This window comes from Tiliqua scincoides, chromosome 3, assembly GCF_035046505.1.
Source record: "Tiliqua scincoides isolate rTilSci1 chromosome 3, rTilSci1.hap2, whole genome shotgun sequence".
NCBI classification, from domain to species: Eukaryota; Metazoa; Chordata; class Lepidosauria; order Squamata; family Scincidae; genus Tiliqua; species Tiliqua scincoides.
This window is the reverse complement of record NC_089823.1, coordinates 198,178,833-198,197,503: the sequence shown is the minus strand read 5'-3', so window position 1 is coordinate 198,197,503 and position 18,671 is coordinate 198,178,833. Positions and strand designations below refer to the sequence as shown.

General features: G+C 43.5%; 1 protein-coding gene across 6 annotated transcripts in view; it reads left to right on the top strand.

Annotated features, from left to right (window-relative positions):
* The window catches only part of CEP63 (centrosomal protein 63), a 41,820-nt gene extending 27,418 nt beyond the window's left edge, over positions 1-14,402 (top strand). For 5 of the 6 annotated variants that reach the window (XM_066619833.1, XM_066619828.1, XM_066619829.1 and 2 more), the window contains 7 exons: positions 1,554-1,673; positions 3,221-3,335; positions 4,951-5,148; positions 5,441-5,506; positions 9,523-9,728; positions 10,263-10,557; positions 13,159-14,402. In XM_066619833.1, coding sequence (XP_066475930.1) covers positions 1,554-1,673; positions 3,221-3,335; positions 4,951-5,148; positions 5,441-5,506; positions 9,523-9,728; positions 10,263-10,557; positions 13,159-13,317 — 1,159 coding nt within the window. In that variant the 3' untranslated portion in view covers positions 13,318-14,402. The remainder of the gene's footprint in view (positions 1-1,553; positions 1,674-3,220; positions 3,336-4,950; positions 5,149-5,440; positions 5,507-9,522; positions 9,729-10,262; positions 10,558-13,158) is intronic. The other variant, XM_066619832.1, reaches the window with a different exon arrangement.
* Positions 14,403-18,671: the final 4,269 nt, after the last annotated feature.

Sequence of the window (18,671 nt, the reverse complement as noted above, 5' to 3'; positions counted from 1 at the left end):
AATGTTGCATGCACATGACCTTTCCAATGCTTAAGATAATTCTTCTGAAACTGATTGCTGTTTTTGGCAGAAACTGTGCAGGTTGGGTGGTGGTAATGGGATTGAGCCTTAATGAGTAATACCTACAATTGTATTATTTTATTTAAACTGTAATATTCTGTCATGGTGACAGATAGGTGCCAACTAGTAAGGTTTCCTAAACCACTTATCTAAAGTTAGGAAAATCAATAGCATTGTCAGCTTTGCCAATCCAAAACGGAAACTGGCTGCAGGATTTAGGGTGAGAATGGGAGCTTGCTGCTGTCCTTTCAATGATGTGAGTGCTTCATTAATGGCAGGGATAGGAACTCGAGTCAGGTCAGGAGTCTGAATGTGAAAATCAGCATTTTTTGCTGACTCATGTACACTCAAGTCACCCGTGTGGAAGATTTGGCAAAACACTCAAGTCAAGGACCCGTGACTTGGCACTCGGTCCCCATACATGTAGACTTGAGTCTGTCTATGCTTGCTTACTTTATTCGTGGTGTGAAAAACCTTGTTTGGCCCTCATTCAGACCGGGTGAGCAGCAGGGAAGTCCCAGCCAGGAGGCAGGGAAGGGTTAATGTTTGCTTTTGCATCCAAGCAGGAGGTGGGGAGGCAGGAATGGGCTCTCTCTGTAGGAATCAATGATCATCTCTGTAGGAATCAGTGATCATTGGATGAAGGATGGGTGGACCGGTTTGTTTCTTTGGATGAGAGAGGGCAGGAGGGGGAGCCCAAGCGGGTTTTTTACCTTGGAATTGGCTAGAGAAACTCAGGGAAAAAGGAGGCAGGGAAGTGGGAGGGGGAAGTTCATAGAGACAACACTTTCTATTTGCATGACTGCTGTGAGCTCCATTTTTACTTGGGAGAAGGAAGCCCCAATGAATGACCAGCTGCAATGGGACTACTTTTGAGTGCAGCTGCATTGGGTCATCCTAGTAAGCCTCGCAGCTGCTGCACACAACCCTCCTACCTCTTGCCGCTTCTGTCTCTGCTTCTCTCATGCAGATCGTCCCACCCCCTCCTGCCTTGTTTACAGTTAGGATGGGGCAACAGAGTTAAAGAGAACTCTCTCTCTCTCTCTCTCTCTCTCTCTCTCTCACACACACACACACACACACACACACACACACACTGGCAGCAGCTCTTTTTTTCTCTCAGCACCTGGAATGTGTATCAAAAAGACTTGTGATTTAAGTCTTTTTGAGTTGCGAAAATGCTCCAGGCGACTCGGAAGGTACCACGTTTGACTCGTTTTTGAGTTGAGCTTCAGGGTAGGGGGGGTGGAGACTCATGACTCAAGTTGTCATGAGTCTGTCATGTCAAGCTGCTCAGGATTTGCCCATCCCTGATTAATGAATAGCTAAGCGGAAAGTACTCGTTTTAATCCGGTATTTGAATATGCAAAGCATTTATTTGTTTCACAGACCTGCCTATGCTTATATCTGGGACAGAGTGGGTGTTCCTAAGGAGGCTCCTTACATCCTAAGGAGGCTAAGATCTTTAGGGACTCGCCTGTTTTCTTGTGTAGGTCACTGGAAGAGCATCTGCAGAAGAGTGAGGGAGCCAAAGAAATCTGCCATGATGGGCCAAAGTTGGAGCATGACCCCATGCAGCTAGATCATTTAGAGGGGACTCGCCTAGAGGGCAGGTAGATAATCATCTCAAACATTTTTTCTAGGATATAGAAAAGAGAGAAGCAATTTTTAGACAAGACTTGGTCTATAGAAACCAAAGACTAAATGTGACTGAAGGCAGCCCAATCCTAACTAACTTTCCGCACTGCAGTGCAGCGGTACCAGAACAGCTTCTGCTGTATCCTGCATGGGAAGAGAGGCTGCTGGAGGTCTTTCCAAAATAAGGGGACATTTGTACCCTTCCCCTGGGGTAAAACCCAGCCACACTCAGTGGCTGTACATTTGGAGGCTGTGGTGCCCCAGGAAGAAACGGAGTGATGCCACATGATGTAATGACATCAAGTGTCATCACTACTGGGGAAGCGACGGGAGTGTGTGCATAGTAAAGGTTGTATGGGACAAAATCACCCCAACCGCTGCTGTGAGCACCAAGACAGCAGGCGCTTCTGTCACTTCCTGACTTGGGAAGCAATGGGAGCGTGTGTGTGCTTGCAGCTGCTGCTGGAGAGAAATTGCTCCAGGCTCCAGACAGAAGTGCCTGCCACCTGGGCACTCACAGTGGTGACTAGGGTAATTTCGCCCCAGCTGCCTGCCATTGCAAGCACGCACATGGTCCTGTAACTTCCTGAGTCAAAGCACTTCTGCCTGGAGCATGTGTGCGCTCACAGTGGTGGTTGGGGCGATTTCACTGCAGTCACCGATGTGAAAATAGCTCTAGCTGCTGCTGTGACTGTCTGCATCCTGGAGCACATGCATACTCATGAGGGAGCTGGCACCGCTTTCAAATGACACCCAGGGTTCATGTCTTGGCTTACCATACCCTAGATATCCCACTGGCCCCAGTAGCTGCTATGGGGCTATTTGGGCCTTTGGCATTAAAATTGCTGGTGTAAGTCCAAGCAGCCTCATACTGGGGAAGCAGGGGGGTAGGATACAGCTGGAGCTGGCCCTGCTGTTTCTGCCCTCTCTGAGCACCCCTGTTCTGTCCTGCCCTCCCACTCTGCTGCCCAGCACAGGACTTACCTACTCCACGTATGGGCCCTGCACTGGTAGTGGCAGGCCAGCGCAGGCCTTCCCAGCGGTGCCATGATTGGCTGTGCTTTCTGCAGCTTGCTTTACAGCACATTTGCAACAGGTCATGCACTTGTTCTGCCAGCACTAGCCAGGTGAGGATTTTGTGTCAGTTATTTAGAAATATTTGTGCCCTTTTTGGCAGTTTTATTTTGGATTGCATAGGTATAACCTTCCTTAGTGTCTGTTAAATGTAAACCTGCTTTAAACCTGCTAAAGTTTAAGAATCATGCGTGCTTGCTACAGTAGCTAAAAATGACAACTGGATGATTTTTTTTTTCTTTTGAGTTCTTTGTGCTGATCACTAGCTTTCAAAGAAATTCTTTGGTGTTGGTGGGTGGCCTTTATAACATGAAAATTGTTTGGGATTCAAATAAGGCAGTCAGGGGGAAAAATGGGTGTTAGATTTCCTGGGCCCCACATTGTGCTGCTATAATAGCTTACAAGACACTTTGCTTTTAACTTGTATCTGGATCTTTCTGGACCATAGCATGGGATCTGCAGATACAATATACCTCCAGCTGAGTAAAGAGTTAACTGAGAATTGTCACAAGCTGCAGCTGACGGAAGAGCATCTCTGCCAGGCCAAGACAGAGATCAAAAAGGTGAAGGTCCTTTGGATAAAAAGATGAATTGCAGGATGGTGTAGCATTGAAATAGTTTAAGAGCATTGTGGGAATATGTTCTGTCACTGAATTGTGCTCTTTGGCAAAACGCAGAACATTTTGGGTTTTTGCTTCTACAGAGCTACAAAAGTATTTTACTGGCATTGTAATTTGTAATTTTGCTGCTACTAACACATCTTGATACTAACATCCTGATACTACCAGGCATTACACACAGCCAAGTCTTGTATCTTACCTGCCACTTTCCCAATAACACCATCCTATAAACACATTGGTGTTATTGGCACAGTAGCAGGTAAGATACAAGACTTGGTTGGGTGTAATGCCTGGTAGTATCAGGATGAGTTAGCATCAGCAAAATTACAAATTACAATGCCAGCAGAATACTTTTGTAGCTCTGTAGAAGCGAGAAACCAAAATGTTTGTGTTTCTTAAAGCCAAAGAGCACAGTTTCTCAGACTTTGGGACCTTGCCATCCTCAGATCTTTTCTAAACATATTCTGTTATTTTTCTCTTCACTTCCCCACACCAAACTTTGAATCCACAGATAACCATGCAGAAATTTTCACACACAATTGTATGCATGCAGTCTATTGCTGTATTCAAAAATCTGTGGCCCAGGGCACTAATCTGACACTGGTGACAAAAGGTGAAACCATACATGGTGAAATATCAACAGAAGAAAGCATCAGCTCTTCCCTAATTGGGTTGGGATGATGAGGGGTTGGGTAGAAGTCATCCAATCAAATTTTCAGATATCTCTGTCCAAGAATTATGTGCAGAGCCTTTTTTATAACGTTAATGTTGGATTAGTGCCCCAGCTTGCAGATCTTCACATTCCTTAAGTATTTCCAAATATAGCCAGAAGTAGTTGGGGTGGTGTTGGGAATGTTGCTGTTATAGCTGCCAGAATATGAATAATTCCATTTGTGGGTAACTTGCTGGTTCTCCATAAACAAGTTCCTGACTCATCTGAGTGCAACAACCCTAGAATGCAGTAGCTAAATGCATTAATGGAGCTTCATCAGGATTATTGTACTGTATATTACACTGCATGGTTTCTGAAGCAGTGCTGCAGATTAGATTCAGTAGTGGCGAGTCTGTTGGAAGGTGTGCTTCTAGACCAGTGGTTCTCACACATTTAGCACTGGAATCTGCTTTTTAAAATGAGAACCTTTCAGGACCCACCGGAAGTGATGTCATGACCGGAAGTGACATCATCAAGCAGGAAAATTTTTGACAATCCTAGGCTGCAATAGTGCCCACACTTACCCAGGAGTAAGTCCCATTTACTATCATTGTTAAAAAATTATACATAATAGCTTATTAAAAGTGCAGATCTGCAACATTTCCCCAAATGCAGTCACATACCATAGTAGCTTCAAGTCTAATATATTTAAAATAAAATATTGAAATGAATGGGGACCCACCTGAACTTGGCTCATGATTTACCTAGTAGGTCCCGACCCACAGTTTGAGAAACACTGTTCTAGAGACCTTGGTGACAAGACAGTGTTGCAGTACACCTGACCTGCTTGCTAACATTTTATCATTGCATCATTTAACTTGGAAATGTTTATACACTTCTGTGCAGCTGAAGGAGCAACTGTTCCACATGGAACAAAGTCACAGCAGTGAGTTGGAAGGAATGAAGCAAGAGGTTTCCCAGCTGACACGGGAACTGCACCAGCGTGATATCACGATTGCCTCCTCTAAAGGTTCTGCCTTGGGCTTGGAGCAACAGTTAAGAACAGAGATTGAAAAAGCAGAGCAGATGGCCATGGAGCGCAGGGTAATGTGGCTGTTTTACTGTGAAATGTGTTTCGAGATGGTGTCAAAAACCATGGGAGAGTAAACAAATGATGTTTCATACTGGCACCATGTTTTCACATTTCTACCCCACAAGGGCATAAACGTGCTGAGATGAAAGCTGGGATTCTCACATCTGAATAAGGCTATGGGCTGAAGAAAAATTGCCTTGATAAGAGGCATGTGGCCAAAGGCCTGTCTGTTTCTAGCTTCTGATCTGTATTAACAATTAGAAAAATTAAGTGAAAATTTCTTTTTTAAATTTGTCTCTGAAGGCCATCCTTTCTCAGTTGGAAGCACTCAAGCAAGAACATCAGCACCTCTCAGAAATGCTGCAGAAGGTACAGTGGTGTGATGGGCCTGTGGCATAACTTAGCTGTTGTTCATCTTTCGTATATTTATTCAAAGATAAGAGGTGACTTGATATTTTTCTATTGAAGCTTTGCAGGCTAAAGTATAGAGCAGGGGTCTCTTTTCAACCAAAGGGCCGCTTCAAATATCTGGCACAGTGTCAAGGGCTGGAAAAAAAATTAAATATAAAATTTAAATAAATACATTAGAGATGGAACTTAGACGAATGAATAAATGAATGGGCTCAAATGTCCAGGACTTCTCCAAGCACCAACACAAACCAAGAAATAAAGCACACACTTAAATGGACCCCCATTCCCCCACCCCACAAGCACAACTCTGGTTGTGTTCGGTCAACTAGGCCAGAGGCTGTCAGGGGATCAGAGGCTGGCTATGGGCCAGATAGAGGCTTGCCGCGGGCCGCATCTGGCCCCCAGGCCGGGGTTTGGAGACCCGGTATAGAACAATGGTTCCCAAGCTTTTTAGACGTCCTAGAGGCTGCTGCCTGATTTATAAAAGCCATGGGGTGTGGCTAAATTGGTGATTGGCTAGCAGTGCTCCCCCCCAGCTTTAACCATTGTTTAACTCTTGATGCATATCGCCTAGTCTGCCCTGTTGGTTTCTTGATCCAGCAAAATTTGAGTCACAACTCACTGGTGGGTCCTGGACCCACAATTTAGGAACTGCTGGTATATAGAGTATATAAGGGCCCACTGGGGCTTAAGTGAAATGAGAGATGCACTTACTTCTGAGCAAACATTTGAAGTTTTGCAGGTAAAAAGCCATAGGTAAATTACAAGTAACTGTGTTTAATAAGCTGTTGCCACTAGGTGTCAGTGCAAGTAATATTACTGAATGTTAGTGAAGGAGACTGTAATGGAACATAGCAATAAAATATGGCGTTCAAAGCCTGTCATGTTGCCATAGAGAAATTGTGAAGCTACAGATCACATAGGATCTCAGGGCCACAAATGCATCATATACAGTCTCTAATAATAAACACACCGCTGTATGTTATTTGTCCTGGACACGTATTGCTGATTTGGTAGGACTTCCAGAAGGGTGTAGCAGATACGTTGTCCTGTATTAATTGCAACATGCAGCTTATCAAAGGGAGGTGTCTCTTTCACCTCCCAACTTCTTGAAAAAACTTGCGATCACTTTAGAAAACAAGGCAGCAAAAATTAAATAGAGCAGTGGTTCTCCAACTTTTAGCACCGGGACTTACTTTTTAGAATGAAAATCTGTCAGGACCCACCAGGAATGATGTCATGACCGGAAGTGACATCATCAATTAGGAATATTTTTAACAATCCTAGACTGCAATCCTACCCACTTGTACCCAGGAGTAAGCCCCATTGACTATCATTGTTAAAAGCATATGCAGAGTAGCTTATTAAAAGTGCAGATCTGACACATTTCCCCAAATGCAGCTACGTACCATGGTAGCATCAAGCATCAATATATTCTAATATATTAGAAATAAAATATTGAAATGAATGGGGACCCACCTGAAATTGGGACCTCGTGGGTCCCACCCCACAATTTGAGAAACACTGAAATAGAGAGAAGATCATTTTTAATTTAGAACATTTTCTTTTAGTAAGTGTAAGAGGAACAATTGAACACAAGAAGCATTCTGCTGGCTCAGGCCAACGATCCATCTGGTTCAGCATCCTGTTTCCCAGCATCAGTCCATCAGCAGCCTCTGGAAAGCCTGCAAGCAGGAGAGAAAGGCAAACTTCTTTCCCACCACTGCTCCTCTGCAGCTGGGATTCAGAAACATACCACTGCTGAACCTGGAGGTGGTGCATCACCATCACAACTAGTAGCCCATTGATAGATTTGTCCAAGCTCCTTTTAAAACAATTGAAGCCATACTGGCCCTCATCACACCTAGTGGCAATGAATTTGACAGACTAATTGTGTGCTATGTGAGGTACCACTTCCTTTGTCCATTTTAAATCTCCCAGCAATCCATTTCATTGAAAGACACTTGGTTCTAGTATCAAGAGAGAGGGGAAAAAATTCTTTCTGCAACTTTCTCCAGACGATGCATACTTTCTCCAGATTCGGTCATGTCTCCCCAAATGTTGTAGCCTTTAAGGAAGATGCTCCACACATTGACTTGTACTTCTTTTTATCATTAAATGAAATAATTGGACTGTTGAGATTATAAACAAGCACGAGGTCATTTCTGCACATGGTGAAACTGGGAGAGGACCTTGGATTTGTGCTTCCTTTCACCTCTTCTCACACTTGTCAACATGCATGGAAGTGAACATTCCAACCAAAGGATCCTGTGTTTGTTTGGATAGAGTTTCTCTCTCTGGGACCTGAACCTGTTAGGCAGGACCCCTGGTTCATGTAGAGACATTTGGTGAGAACAGTGGGGGGAGCCATCAAGCCCCAAATTCTGATCTCTTTACAGAGGAGAGGGACTCATGTTCATGTAGTTGGGGTGAGGTGCAGTGGGGTGAAGGAGAAGAAATGTATGTAGAATTTATAAACATTCCATATTTGAATTTGAAATCTATATAGACTGTCTACCTAAGGGTGCAATCCTAACTTGCATAGGAACCCCTGGAGGGTCACAAACGTGCCATAAAGCACGTTTGCGCCTCAGTGGGAGGAAGCTGCGTTGGTGCATCCAGATGCGCCAACACAGAGAGGCTGGCAGAAGCCTCCGCGATGGCTTCCTCCCCACCGCTTGTGCCAGCGCACCCGCGCTGACACAAGCAGCGAAGGTGGGCATGGGGGGCGGGGAGGAGACGGGAGGGGGCGTTTCTGGTGGGGAGGGCGGGTGATGGGCGACCCCGGGGGTGGGCATGTGGGGAGCCGGGGGCGAGGCTGGGACCCTGCAGTTATGTCAGATCCCAACCCCCGTCCCCAGGGAGAATGGAGCAGCTTCGAGCCGCTCCACTCTCCTTGGACTTGCGTCACCTCCAAGGTGGCGCAGGTCCAAGGAGACCCATTGGGGCAAGCAGCCCTTACCCAGAGGTAAGAGTTTCCCCTTGCCTCTGGCTGAGCCGCTGCTGGCCAGAAACCCACGTTGGATGCAGTGCAAGCCTCCTGGCTTGTCTTCTCCAGCGTGGATTTGGATTGCACCCTTAGTCTGCAATCCTAACCACACTTTCCTGCGAGTAAGCCCCATTGAACAAAATAGGGTTTATGTCTGAGTAGACCTTGTTAGGATTGTGCCCTTTATGACATTGCTTTCTTTAATGTGACAAGAAATAAGGGGATGAGCAAAAGAAGGAAAATAAAACAGTTTCATTCAAAACTTAAAATAAGGAAAAGAGGACCTGAAATGTTGGAATGAAATTTCAGTATGTCGAGGCATTTTGCAGCTTTTGCAAACTCTTTTTATATAGTTTTTAATTTTTATAATGCAGGAGTGGGAGGGCTGCATAGGTTAGATAATGTTACTAATTGATGACATTTCAAGAAATAGCTATTTTTGCTCAAGGCAGCTGAGCTGGCATCAGTTATGTTTTGATTTGTGTTTGCATATAAAGTTGGTTTTGTCTGTAATAGGATCTTGGACTCGTTGCTCCAGTGGGGTCAGTCCCAGCTGGTTATTTAAGCTTTTCTTTGCAGCTGGCAAATACACTAATCACACAGCAGTTTCAAATGAATGGAGTGTCAGGAGGTTCTAGATACACCCAACTGTAAGCAGGCTGTGCCATTGGCTTTGGTGTAACTGGTGAGCTGTACAGCTGGAACATATTTAACATGACTGACGTTTAAGTAGTCACAAATTGGTCTTGAAGTTCACACCCAATTGAGATGAATGAGGGAAGCTTGTACCTCTGTAGGTTTGATTAGTTCAGTCTGTCTAGATGTAGACTCATTCAGACAGTTTGTGATTGATTTACCCCCTGAAGGGATTTTTTTTCTTGGTAGAAGAGTTGGAAATTTGCAGTATTGAAGCAAGTTTTAGGGAGAATTTGGGCTTGTGAACACAACAAGGCAACACTCACTGAAGCATTTCTGTTTCCATCAGGCAAAAAGTACCCCTTTAGCAGAACTCCCGGAAAGTTATACCAAGGCCCTAAATAAAGTGGAGACTGAGAATCAGCGACTACAGAAGGAATTAGAAGGAACTCAAGCCAGCTTTGACACTTCCTCTTGGGTATCAAAAGACACACATGAGCGTATTGTGCAGCAGATGCAGTGTCAGATGACTGAAATCAAGAATGCAGAGAGCAGGTAAAAATCTGCCTGGCCTTGAGTAGGGAGACTGCTTTTCTGATAGGACAGTCACTGGCAATTGTTTTGGCTTAGTACCTAAAGCCAGTAGTACTCTGGGAAATGCTGAAACCATTGTGCAATAGCTTGTGTCTTTTTATATCTCTAATTTCCCAAATTATTGTTCTCTGACCGGGCAAGCACTGATTAATTCTCTTTTTTGCTACCATTGTTCTCTGGGCAAATTGGGAGGCATGTTGAAAGGGGATGCCTGCTTTCAATCAGTTCTCATTTTTTTCCCCTTCCTGGGTCTTCTGATGGATAGTTTATACTGGCAGAAACTACTGTAATGTAGGTCTGTATGTGAAGTACCACAGATGGTGATTTGCCCTTCCACTTTATTTTTTCAATGGATTCCATGCTTTTTCTACATCTGGAACATTGCTAGAAACAGCCAGTTTGTTATATAGGTTTCACAAACATTCTTGAACAATGTTTGCCATTCAGAATTGCTCATTTGTCAAAAGTAAACTGATGTTGTTAATCTATGTCCAGGAGAATACAGGAACTGCAGTGCAAGCACGAGGAAGAGATAAGGGCTCATCGGGCTAGATATGACAAGACTGTTCAGAACTATGAAGAGGAACTCCTGAAATCACAGCGCTTGTTGGCCAGGGCAGCTCCTGTTTCTAGTACAGCTGCTGGAGTGTCCCCTCAGATCAGCCGGAGCAACTCTGTTGAATTTTTGTCCTGTGATCCCCTTCTCGAATCAGGTTCCTTGCCGCATGCGAATAGGGAATTTGCTTATGTATCCAGCATCATAAGCAGTGAGAGAGAATGTTTGCCTCTGGTAAGTATAATAAATTGAGGAATGTACCATCTGACACATGAGGGTGTTAGGTTCTTTGAAGAGAACAACAAACAGCCTCACTCTCCAAATGCCCAAAAACCGTTCTTTCAAGTGAAAGCTACAGAGGTTCTATAGTGTGACACCAGATGATGGCAGCATGCGGATGGGTGGACATGGAATGAGGTAGATGTGTTCAGCTGAGGCAAGGAGTGGTGTCCCTGTCATCCTGCTGGTGACATGAATACAGACCTGGACTTTTCCATTATCCAATCCTTGATGAACAAAAACATGGGAGAGCAAGGAGGCCTCACTTCTGTGTCTCACTTCCACCTGATCGCAGATGCTTAGTTTTATAGGAGTTTACTCAACAATCCTAATCCACTTTCCAGCACTGACATAAGGGCAATGCAGCTCCAAAGTAAGGGAACAAACATTCCCTTACTTTGAGGAGGTCTCTGTGAATGCCACCCACCTGCAGGATGCAGCACACATCCTATCTTGCCTGGATGCCTTTAAGAGGGGATTGGACAAATTTCTGAAGGAAAATTTCATTATGGGTTATAAGTCATAGTAGGTATGTGCAAGCTCTTAGTTTTAGAGGCAGGCTGCCTCTGATTGCCAGATGTAGGGGAGGGCACCAGGACGCAGGTTGTGTCTTTTGTCTTATGTGCTCCCTGGGGCATTTGGTGGGCCACTGTGAGATACAGGAAACTGGACTAGATGGGCCTTTGGCCTGATCCAGCAGGGCTCTTACGTTCTTAGCTATGCCAATGCTGGAAAGTGGGTTAGGATTTGGGCCATAGTTGTACATATGGTGAGATTGACCAAACCCAATACTAGCAGTGAGCATCCTGCTGACATGCAATCATTTCTGTAGGTGGGTAGACTAACAACCCAGTCTTGAGCTGCCTGGGTGCAGGGCTGCAGCACTGCAGTGGCGCCAAAGATGGCTGCCACCGCATCCTGCATGCTTTGCTACCACTGGTTTTAACCCTCTTCAAATGTGATGGATAGTATTCACTGTTGTACCAGATCTAGGACTGTGTTGGCAAGTCCCACTCCTGTCACGCTGTTGGCTCTTCTAGTCCTTGCCCCTGCCCCCACTCTGTCTGGGTACTACATTTGTCTGAAAAAGCAAACCCTGTCCCCAGGATTGAAAATCCTTGTGGTCTGGAACACCCAGTACAGAGCATGACTGCTGAGGGCTTCGTGTCCCTCAAGAAATTTTGCAATATTTTACTGTTTAATGGTGCAATCCTAGTGGAGGTTTTGCATCAATGTAGCGAATGCTTGGCCAGTGCGCAAGGTCACAAAATTGCCATAAAGCATATTGTGACAGGGCACCATCTAAGCCTGCTGGCAGGAAGTGCAAGGAGTGGCACCCGCTGGTGCAGGTAAATTCTGCACTGAGCAACATGGGTGGGGGGAGGGCAGGGGAAAGTGGGGATGCCAGTGCATCCCATGGCAGCGATGGGGTGGGCAGATCGCGCATGCGCTTCCTACCCCCTTCCCAGGCCTGATCTGCTGACATAGGGGAAACATGGACTTGTAGCAGTGATATTGCTGGCACAGGCCAAGTTGCCCCATTGCGGCTGCTCTTATCCTGGAGCAAGGGGACAAATGTTCCCTTACCCTGTGGAGACCTCCAGCAGCTGAAATTCTCCTGCAGGATGCAGCAAATGCCGTGCTGGATTGGTAGGATTGGGTGCCCGTGCCTTGTATATTTGCTTTCAAAAATGTTTGAGGGGAGAGGTTTTGATTTGCAACTGCCTCACTTGCCAATATTGATCTCAAAGTTTTCCAAAGCATGCAAACCTAGATGCATTTAATTAAAAGCAAGCTCTTTTGAAATCATCGGGGGAGGTGTTTGCAAGTAGAAATAAAAGGGGAAGGAGACCTCAGTGTGCAGAGGAGATTAATTTATTGCTCAGGGTGTTTCAGATATTAAGTTTCCTCATGGAAGACTGTGATTCATTTCTTTCAGAGAGACACTAGAATTGTCTTCCATCTCGAAAATGAAAGTTCAAAGAAGGTTCTGGTTCTCTTTTGAAAGAATGGAATTGGAGTCACCCTTAAAAAAATTATACCACTTGAAGTGTTGAACAAGAAGTTATCTTCTCTGTGCCTTGAGTTGCCTTCCATAGTTTTTTTTTTCTTTATTTCATGTCTTCCCTTCCTATGTACATATTTCCCAGCAAGCTTGTCTGGATCATAGTGTAAGTTACCATACAAACTATCCTTTTGTGCTTTGTATGGACAGTAAAATGTGCCGAGGGCTAAAAGCATTTTACTTTCTGCAACAAAACATAAGCATAAAAACCGAAATTATGTTCCATTGAAATAATACATTTTGAAAGATTCTTAATTATTTAAAAGTTTGTATAAAGTGGTTTCTTTTCAACCTTTATGAATGACTTGGAATTTATGTAATCCATTGCAGCTACCCATATACATACAATGCAGGATTTCATTTCCCTTAGTTTCCTGACTACACTGTAAATTGTGAAGTGTGTTGCTTTCTCTGTGTGCCTTAACAACATGGAATCAAGAAGCCTTCTGTTCCTCAGTCTTATTCAACATTTGTTGTGTTGTTTTTTTTAGTGTCCCCTACCTACTGCAAACATTGGTGCAATTGCTGCCAAATTTCTGGAGGACGAGGAAGTAAGATCTCAGCATATCTTGGACCGCTTAGATGCACATATTGAGGAGTTGAAAAGGGAGAGTGAAAAGACAGTGCAACAGTTTACACATCAAAAGTAACATTGCTTCAGGGTCCACTCATTGATGAGCTGCCTTAATTTAAACTGTCGAAAGCTGTGGGCAGGAAGTGCTTCAGCCCTCGAGAGCTAGCAATGGATTCCCTCCTCCTTTATCCTGGCTTGTCCGGTGGTAGCAAACAAAGAAATGAAGCTTGTCTGGAGCAAAACATTTTGTCTGATGGCAGTAATTGCACTACTATACTACCAAAAAACTTCCTAGCTGCCTTATTGTGTCCTGCTGCCTCAGAGTATGCAGTTACCTTCAGAAAGGAGTTGTATATGTAGCAAACTCTGTGGAAAGAATTTAGAATTATTTTATGTATCTATGTGAAGAAATAAAATGACAAATATGCCATCATCTTCCTGTTTGTATAAATACAAACAATTGCAATTACCATTTTGAGTATCTGGTTTCATGGGAATTAACCATCTGCTTCCAAGTTTGCTTGCTGTCTGTTCTGCAAAATTTGCTCTGCTAGTCATTTGAGAAAATGAGAAAAGGACTTGCAATTTTGTCTTTTTTTCTAGTCTTCCTGTTGTGTTGGGTAAATATTTCCTGAGTTTTGTTTCTCTCCTCCTGATTTTAATACCATACACCAAGTTATTTTTTTTGGTGCTGTTCTGTCAGGGTTCATCTTATTGTCACATTGCTGTTATAAGTATAGAGGATAAAATATAAGCAAATAGATGTTTCATTAAGAGAGAAGGTGCTTTGGTTATAGAAGATAAGTTGGTTCAGAAGGTGAAGTTCATTGTAAGTAATAAACATGTTTCAATGATATCAATTTTACTTACACAGCAGCTGCCTTATGGAGTACTAAGCAGCTGTTCACAGCAATAAGTGGATATTTAGGAGCCTGGTCAGTGTGCCAGGCAGCTTTTAAGCAGTTGTTTATCTCTAGCAAGAAATGAAGATTTCTTCATGATGTGTCCTTGAGAAAAATGAAAAGCAAAACATTGACCTTCTATATTTCCATTGCATCCTTTCTGCCTACTGCTCCTTAATAACCTTATCAGAATAACTAATAAGCTGTTGAGCTTCTGAATTTGACAAAATTAAAAAGTTCAGTTTTTGTGAAATTTCAATCTTTTTTTCCACTTGGATTTTTCAAGATAGTTCCAGGGTGCTCAACTGAATTCTAAGATCTCTACCTTTTGCTCTTTAACCGTTTTGTTAATCTGTGACAAAGCATAATAATACTTGCTCCTTATTTTCTATGACATTCACATTGGAGGAGCCCTTTCATGTCACATTTTATACTGTATAGCTTCAAATGTCCTGATCTGAAGTTCCTTCCCACTGCCCACAGAGTGGTGTTTCTATTCATTTATCTCTGCTGGATGATAGTGTTGAGAATATCTGGTCTAGAAAATGAGGAACATCTGCATTTCTAGATACAGTTAGACTGTTGACAAAACTTGAGGATGTTGCTGCTACTGGATTGCTGGGCAACACAAACTACCCTTTCCTTGAATCTTGCTTCAGAGAAACCCTTGCTGTCAAAGTACAGTTTAATGTATGCTTTCTTTTTTACTTGCTTCTGTACATCACCATCATGCTTTGCTGTGTTTGCTTTTTACGGCTTCACCTCACTCTTCACAAACGTGTTTTCCCACAGTAGCTTGATACTGATGGATGACATGAAATCAAACTCTGCATGAAGACTTGAAAAAAGGTAACATGTTTTGATTTAGACTTTTCTGAAGGGAAATAATGCCTTGTGTGTAGGTACACACACACTCTCTCTCTCCCTTGAAAACTGGTTATTCCCTGTCCCCAGCAAAATGAATGTGTGTTGACATTTCTTACACGAGAGCCTTGAGTTAGATTGTGAAGACAAACTGAAAGTCCAGGAAACATGTGCTTCTTGCCTTGAGCAGCTGTTGCTGCAGACCCACTCCCTATAAGGCAGCAGTATTCATCAGACAAAAAGAAAAATAGTAAACCAGCTCTGCAACTTGAGTAGGGCACATATGCTGTTAATGTGGAACTAAAATGTGCACATTGAAATGGGTGTTTTGAAACACAAGTACTTCTAGATCCCTCTTAGTTGCCATTTCAGCGAATAAATTCAGGGGCTGTTAATATTGTGACTTGCCATTCGTTTAGTGAAGTTCTGAAGTCTTTGTAACAGACAATAATTTTGTTAGCAGTTGTTAGACAAGCAGGTAGACTTTCCAGGCCTGATCCTCCCACAGGGATTAATGCAGATTTGCACCAGTGATATTGCTGGTGCAGGTCCGAATTGACCTGTTGCGGCTGGTGGGGCTTATCCCAAGGGAAGGAGACAAATGTCCCCTTACCCCAGCCATATTCAACCACTGTGCCATGGCATACTGGTGTGCTGTGAATGGTCCCCAGGTGTGCAGCGGGAATTTGGGGGAGGGTCATTTATTAGTAGGGCCATTGGGGGATGTGACAGCACCGTGTGCCTTGTCAATTGTTCAAAAGCTGATGGTATGCCTTGACCATTTTAGTGCCTTTCCAGTGTGCCGTAGGATGAAAAAGGTTGAAAATCACTGCCTTACCCGATGCCACAGCATTACTGCATGGGGATTTAGGTTGGATTAGCTGTTAATGTTGCTTGGTTCCTTTTGAAAAACCCGATCTAGTCTCAGCCAGCTCTGATATGTAATGCAAAAGTATTACATTTTGGGAAATGCATTTTAGATGAATTGTTTTCCCCCTTAAAACGAACATTTTGAACTTAATTGGGAAATAGTAAAAAACCCTGACCATGTCTGGAGTTATTCCTGATACTATTTAAAAAAAAAAATCCCTATTCTACTTTTTGCCACTTTATGTGTTTTTCTACTGCAATATCAGTTACTCTGTTTTTTTAATTCTGGGGAAACACAGATTCATTCTTGGAAAGAGAGCTGAGAGGTGCTGAGAACCTGAGACAGTTCTGTACTTTTGGCAGAGCAACCTACTTGTCCACAAATGGACAAGCAATTTGAGACAAGCAAATTGCATGGGGAGGTTGGAATACTTGGACTTTGCCTCTCCTCATATATTGGGGTGGTGGGGTGGGGGAGAAAATACTAGAAAAGCCTGATGGAAAAGGATAGTTTTTCTAAAAATGGGGGAATGCATGTAGCTTATGATCCACACCATCAAAACAACTCTTGAGTGGGCTTAATGTGTGTTGAGATGGTAAATATGCATATTTTGGAAGAGGAAGAAGATTGTTTATCCTGGAGGGTGATGACAAAGCTAGTACAGACTTCTGAGGCACTTTTATCTGTGGCTGCAGGGTTTCTTTGCATTGATGTATGCCTTCAGAATGTTGAATTTCCCTTTGGAATAATCAGCTGGCCTTAACAGTTTTATAATTAATGAAACTGGAGGGAAGTTTTGTCTTTGAATAGGTCCTTTTCCTAACACCAAAGAGTTTTCCTCCTTGCTTGCAAGGCTGATCCGGATAACCGCCTTCTACTTTACATGTTTAAGATCTTTTGGAAATCAACTTGTAGGATATTAGTTTTAATTTTAATTTGTAATCTTCGCAGTAAGAATTCAAAGGTAGCTAAAGGATTGCACTTTGGCAACACCAAATCCTTTGGTGTTTAGTATTGCCTTCCTTCCTTAGATGTTCCTCATTCAATAGCTGAGCTGACTTGCCAATCAGATCTTCAGACAGCCCCACATCATGTACCATCTTTGCATTCCATTAGATCTAGTCGAGCCCAGAGCTAGACTGTTTAATATTATAGCCCTGATCCTGTAAAATTCATTCTCCTAAGAAGGAATGGCCTGAGTCTGTTATAAGCCTTCAAAAGTTAGCATAATCTTTTCTCCCTGCATCACTTTTCCTCAAGTACATTAAAAAAAAAAAAATATTTGCCCTGCCTTTCAGTTTCAGCAATGTCTTGCCTTGCACTGTGCTTACAATTATGGTTTCAATTGTCTTGTTCCTCAACACGGTGCCACCACTCTTCCAAACCAGTCAGGTTGGAGCCACAGCAACAATCTCTCTCTGAGATTCATCCAGTTGACTATGCAAATAACACTACAGGGGAAGGGGACTTGTGTGGAGAGTAGTTCTTTGTTCCTATAGGCAGTGCCACCCATCTTCTTTCCCCTATTTGCGTAACAGTGCTAGGAGCACACACAGGGAAGTTGCTGTGGAGAAAAATGTGACTAAGGCATGTATCTCTTGATAATCTGAATAAACATGTCGGTGTCTGATCCTAGCAATGGAGCAGGAAGAACACATTTGACCAGGAGTATGAGTATCCAAATTCCTGCAAAAGAAAAAATTGATTAAACTGTCCCACTATGTCGCGACACCCTAGCTTGAGAGCCTTGTGCTATTTTCCCTTAAGGGGCGCGGAGGCAGGGAAGGTGGAGACACGATGCCCAGCATCATGCTTCTGATCTGAGTGCAGGGGCGCACTGCCACTCACCGATGCCTGCAGCAGCCTCCCAGGGGTCGGGGGAGCCCGGTGCCAGCCTCAGTAGGACTCCGCCTTCTGGAGGGCTCTGTGCTGCATGGGGAGCCCTGCTGAGACTGGCTCTGGGCTTCCCCGATCCCAGGAGGCTCCTGCTGGCAGTGGTGAGTGGCAGCACACCCCTGCGCCCCAGTCAGAGGCACGATGTGTCTCTGCCTTCCCCAGACCCCACTGCCGTCTGAGCAGACTTAGTAGCTCTCAAAAACTCCCTGAGAGTTTGAGAACCGCTGGGTTAAACTCTGAAAGGTATTTCTGGAAAATGAATTGCTGGTATTTTTTGGCTGAGACAAAGAATCCATACTGCTCTATGAATGTATGAAGTGTAATCAAAAATTAATGTTTTAGCACTGGAAGGCCTCTGGGGTTATCATGTTGGCTACCTGCATGTTTAATTAGCTATGCTTTGTGTGTGTGTGTGTGTGTGTGTGTGTGTGTGTGTGTGTGTGTTTTAAAGCAAAATGTTGTCTTATTTGATCATACAATCATTTAGATTAAAACTTCCATTAAAGGAAATTTTATTTTCTGTCTTGATAGCTTTAGAGTCACCCATATTTAACTTGAAGAATCCAAGTGTGTCTATATAAATAGGGCACCTTTCCAATAACATCTTTGTGTTTTGTTCTGTTCCATGGTGGTCATCAGGATTGTCTTTGGTTCTGCCACTGTGCTTCACAGATAGTCACACATTGTCATGTGGTGTTTCCTACAGACAGGGATCTCTTGTATGGATTAATTAATAAAACAGGTAGAACAGTAGCCGTCTTAAAAAATGTCCCTTGGGCTTAGTGTGATAAAAAAAAACAAACCACCACAACTTAGTGAGATAAAAACTAGTCTTTTAATTGCATTTAAGATCTGGTGTAAAAACATTTCGCAGTATCATTTATATTTGTAAGACAA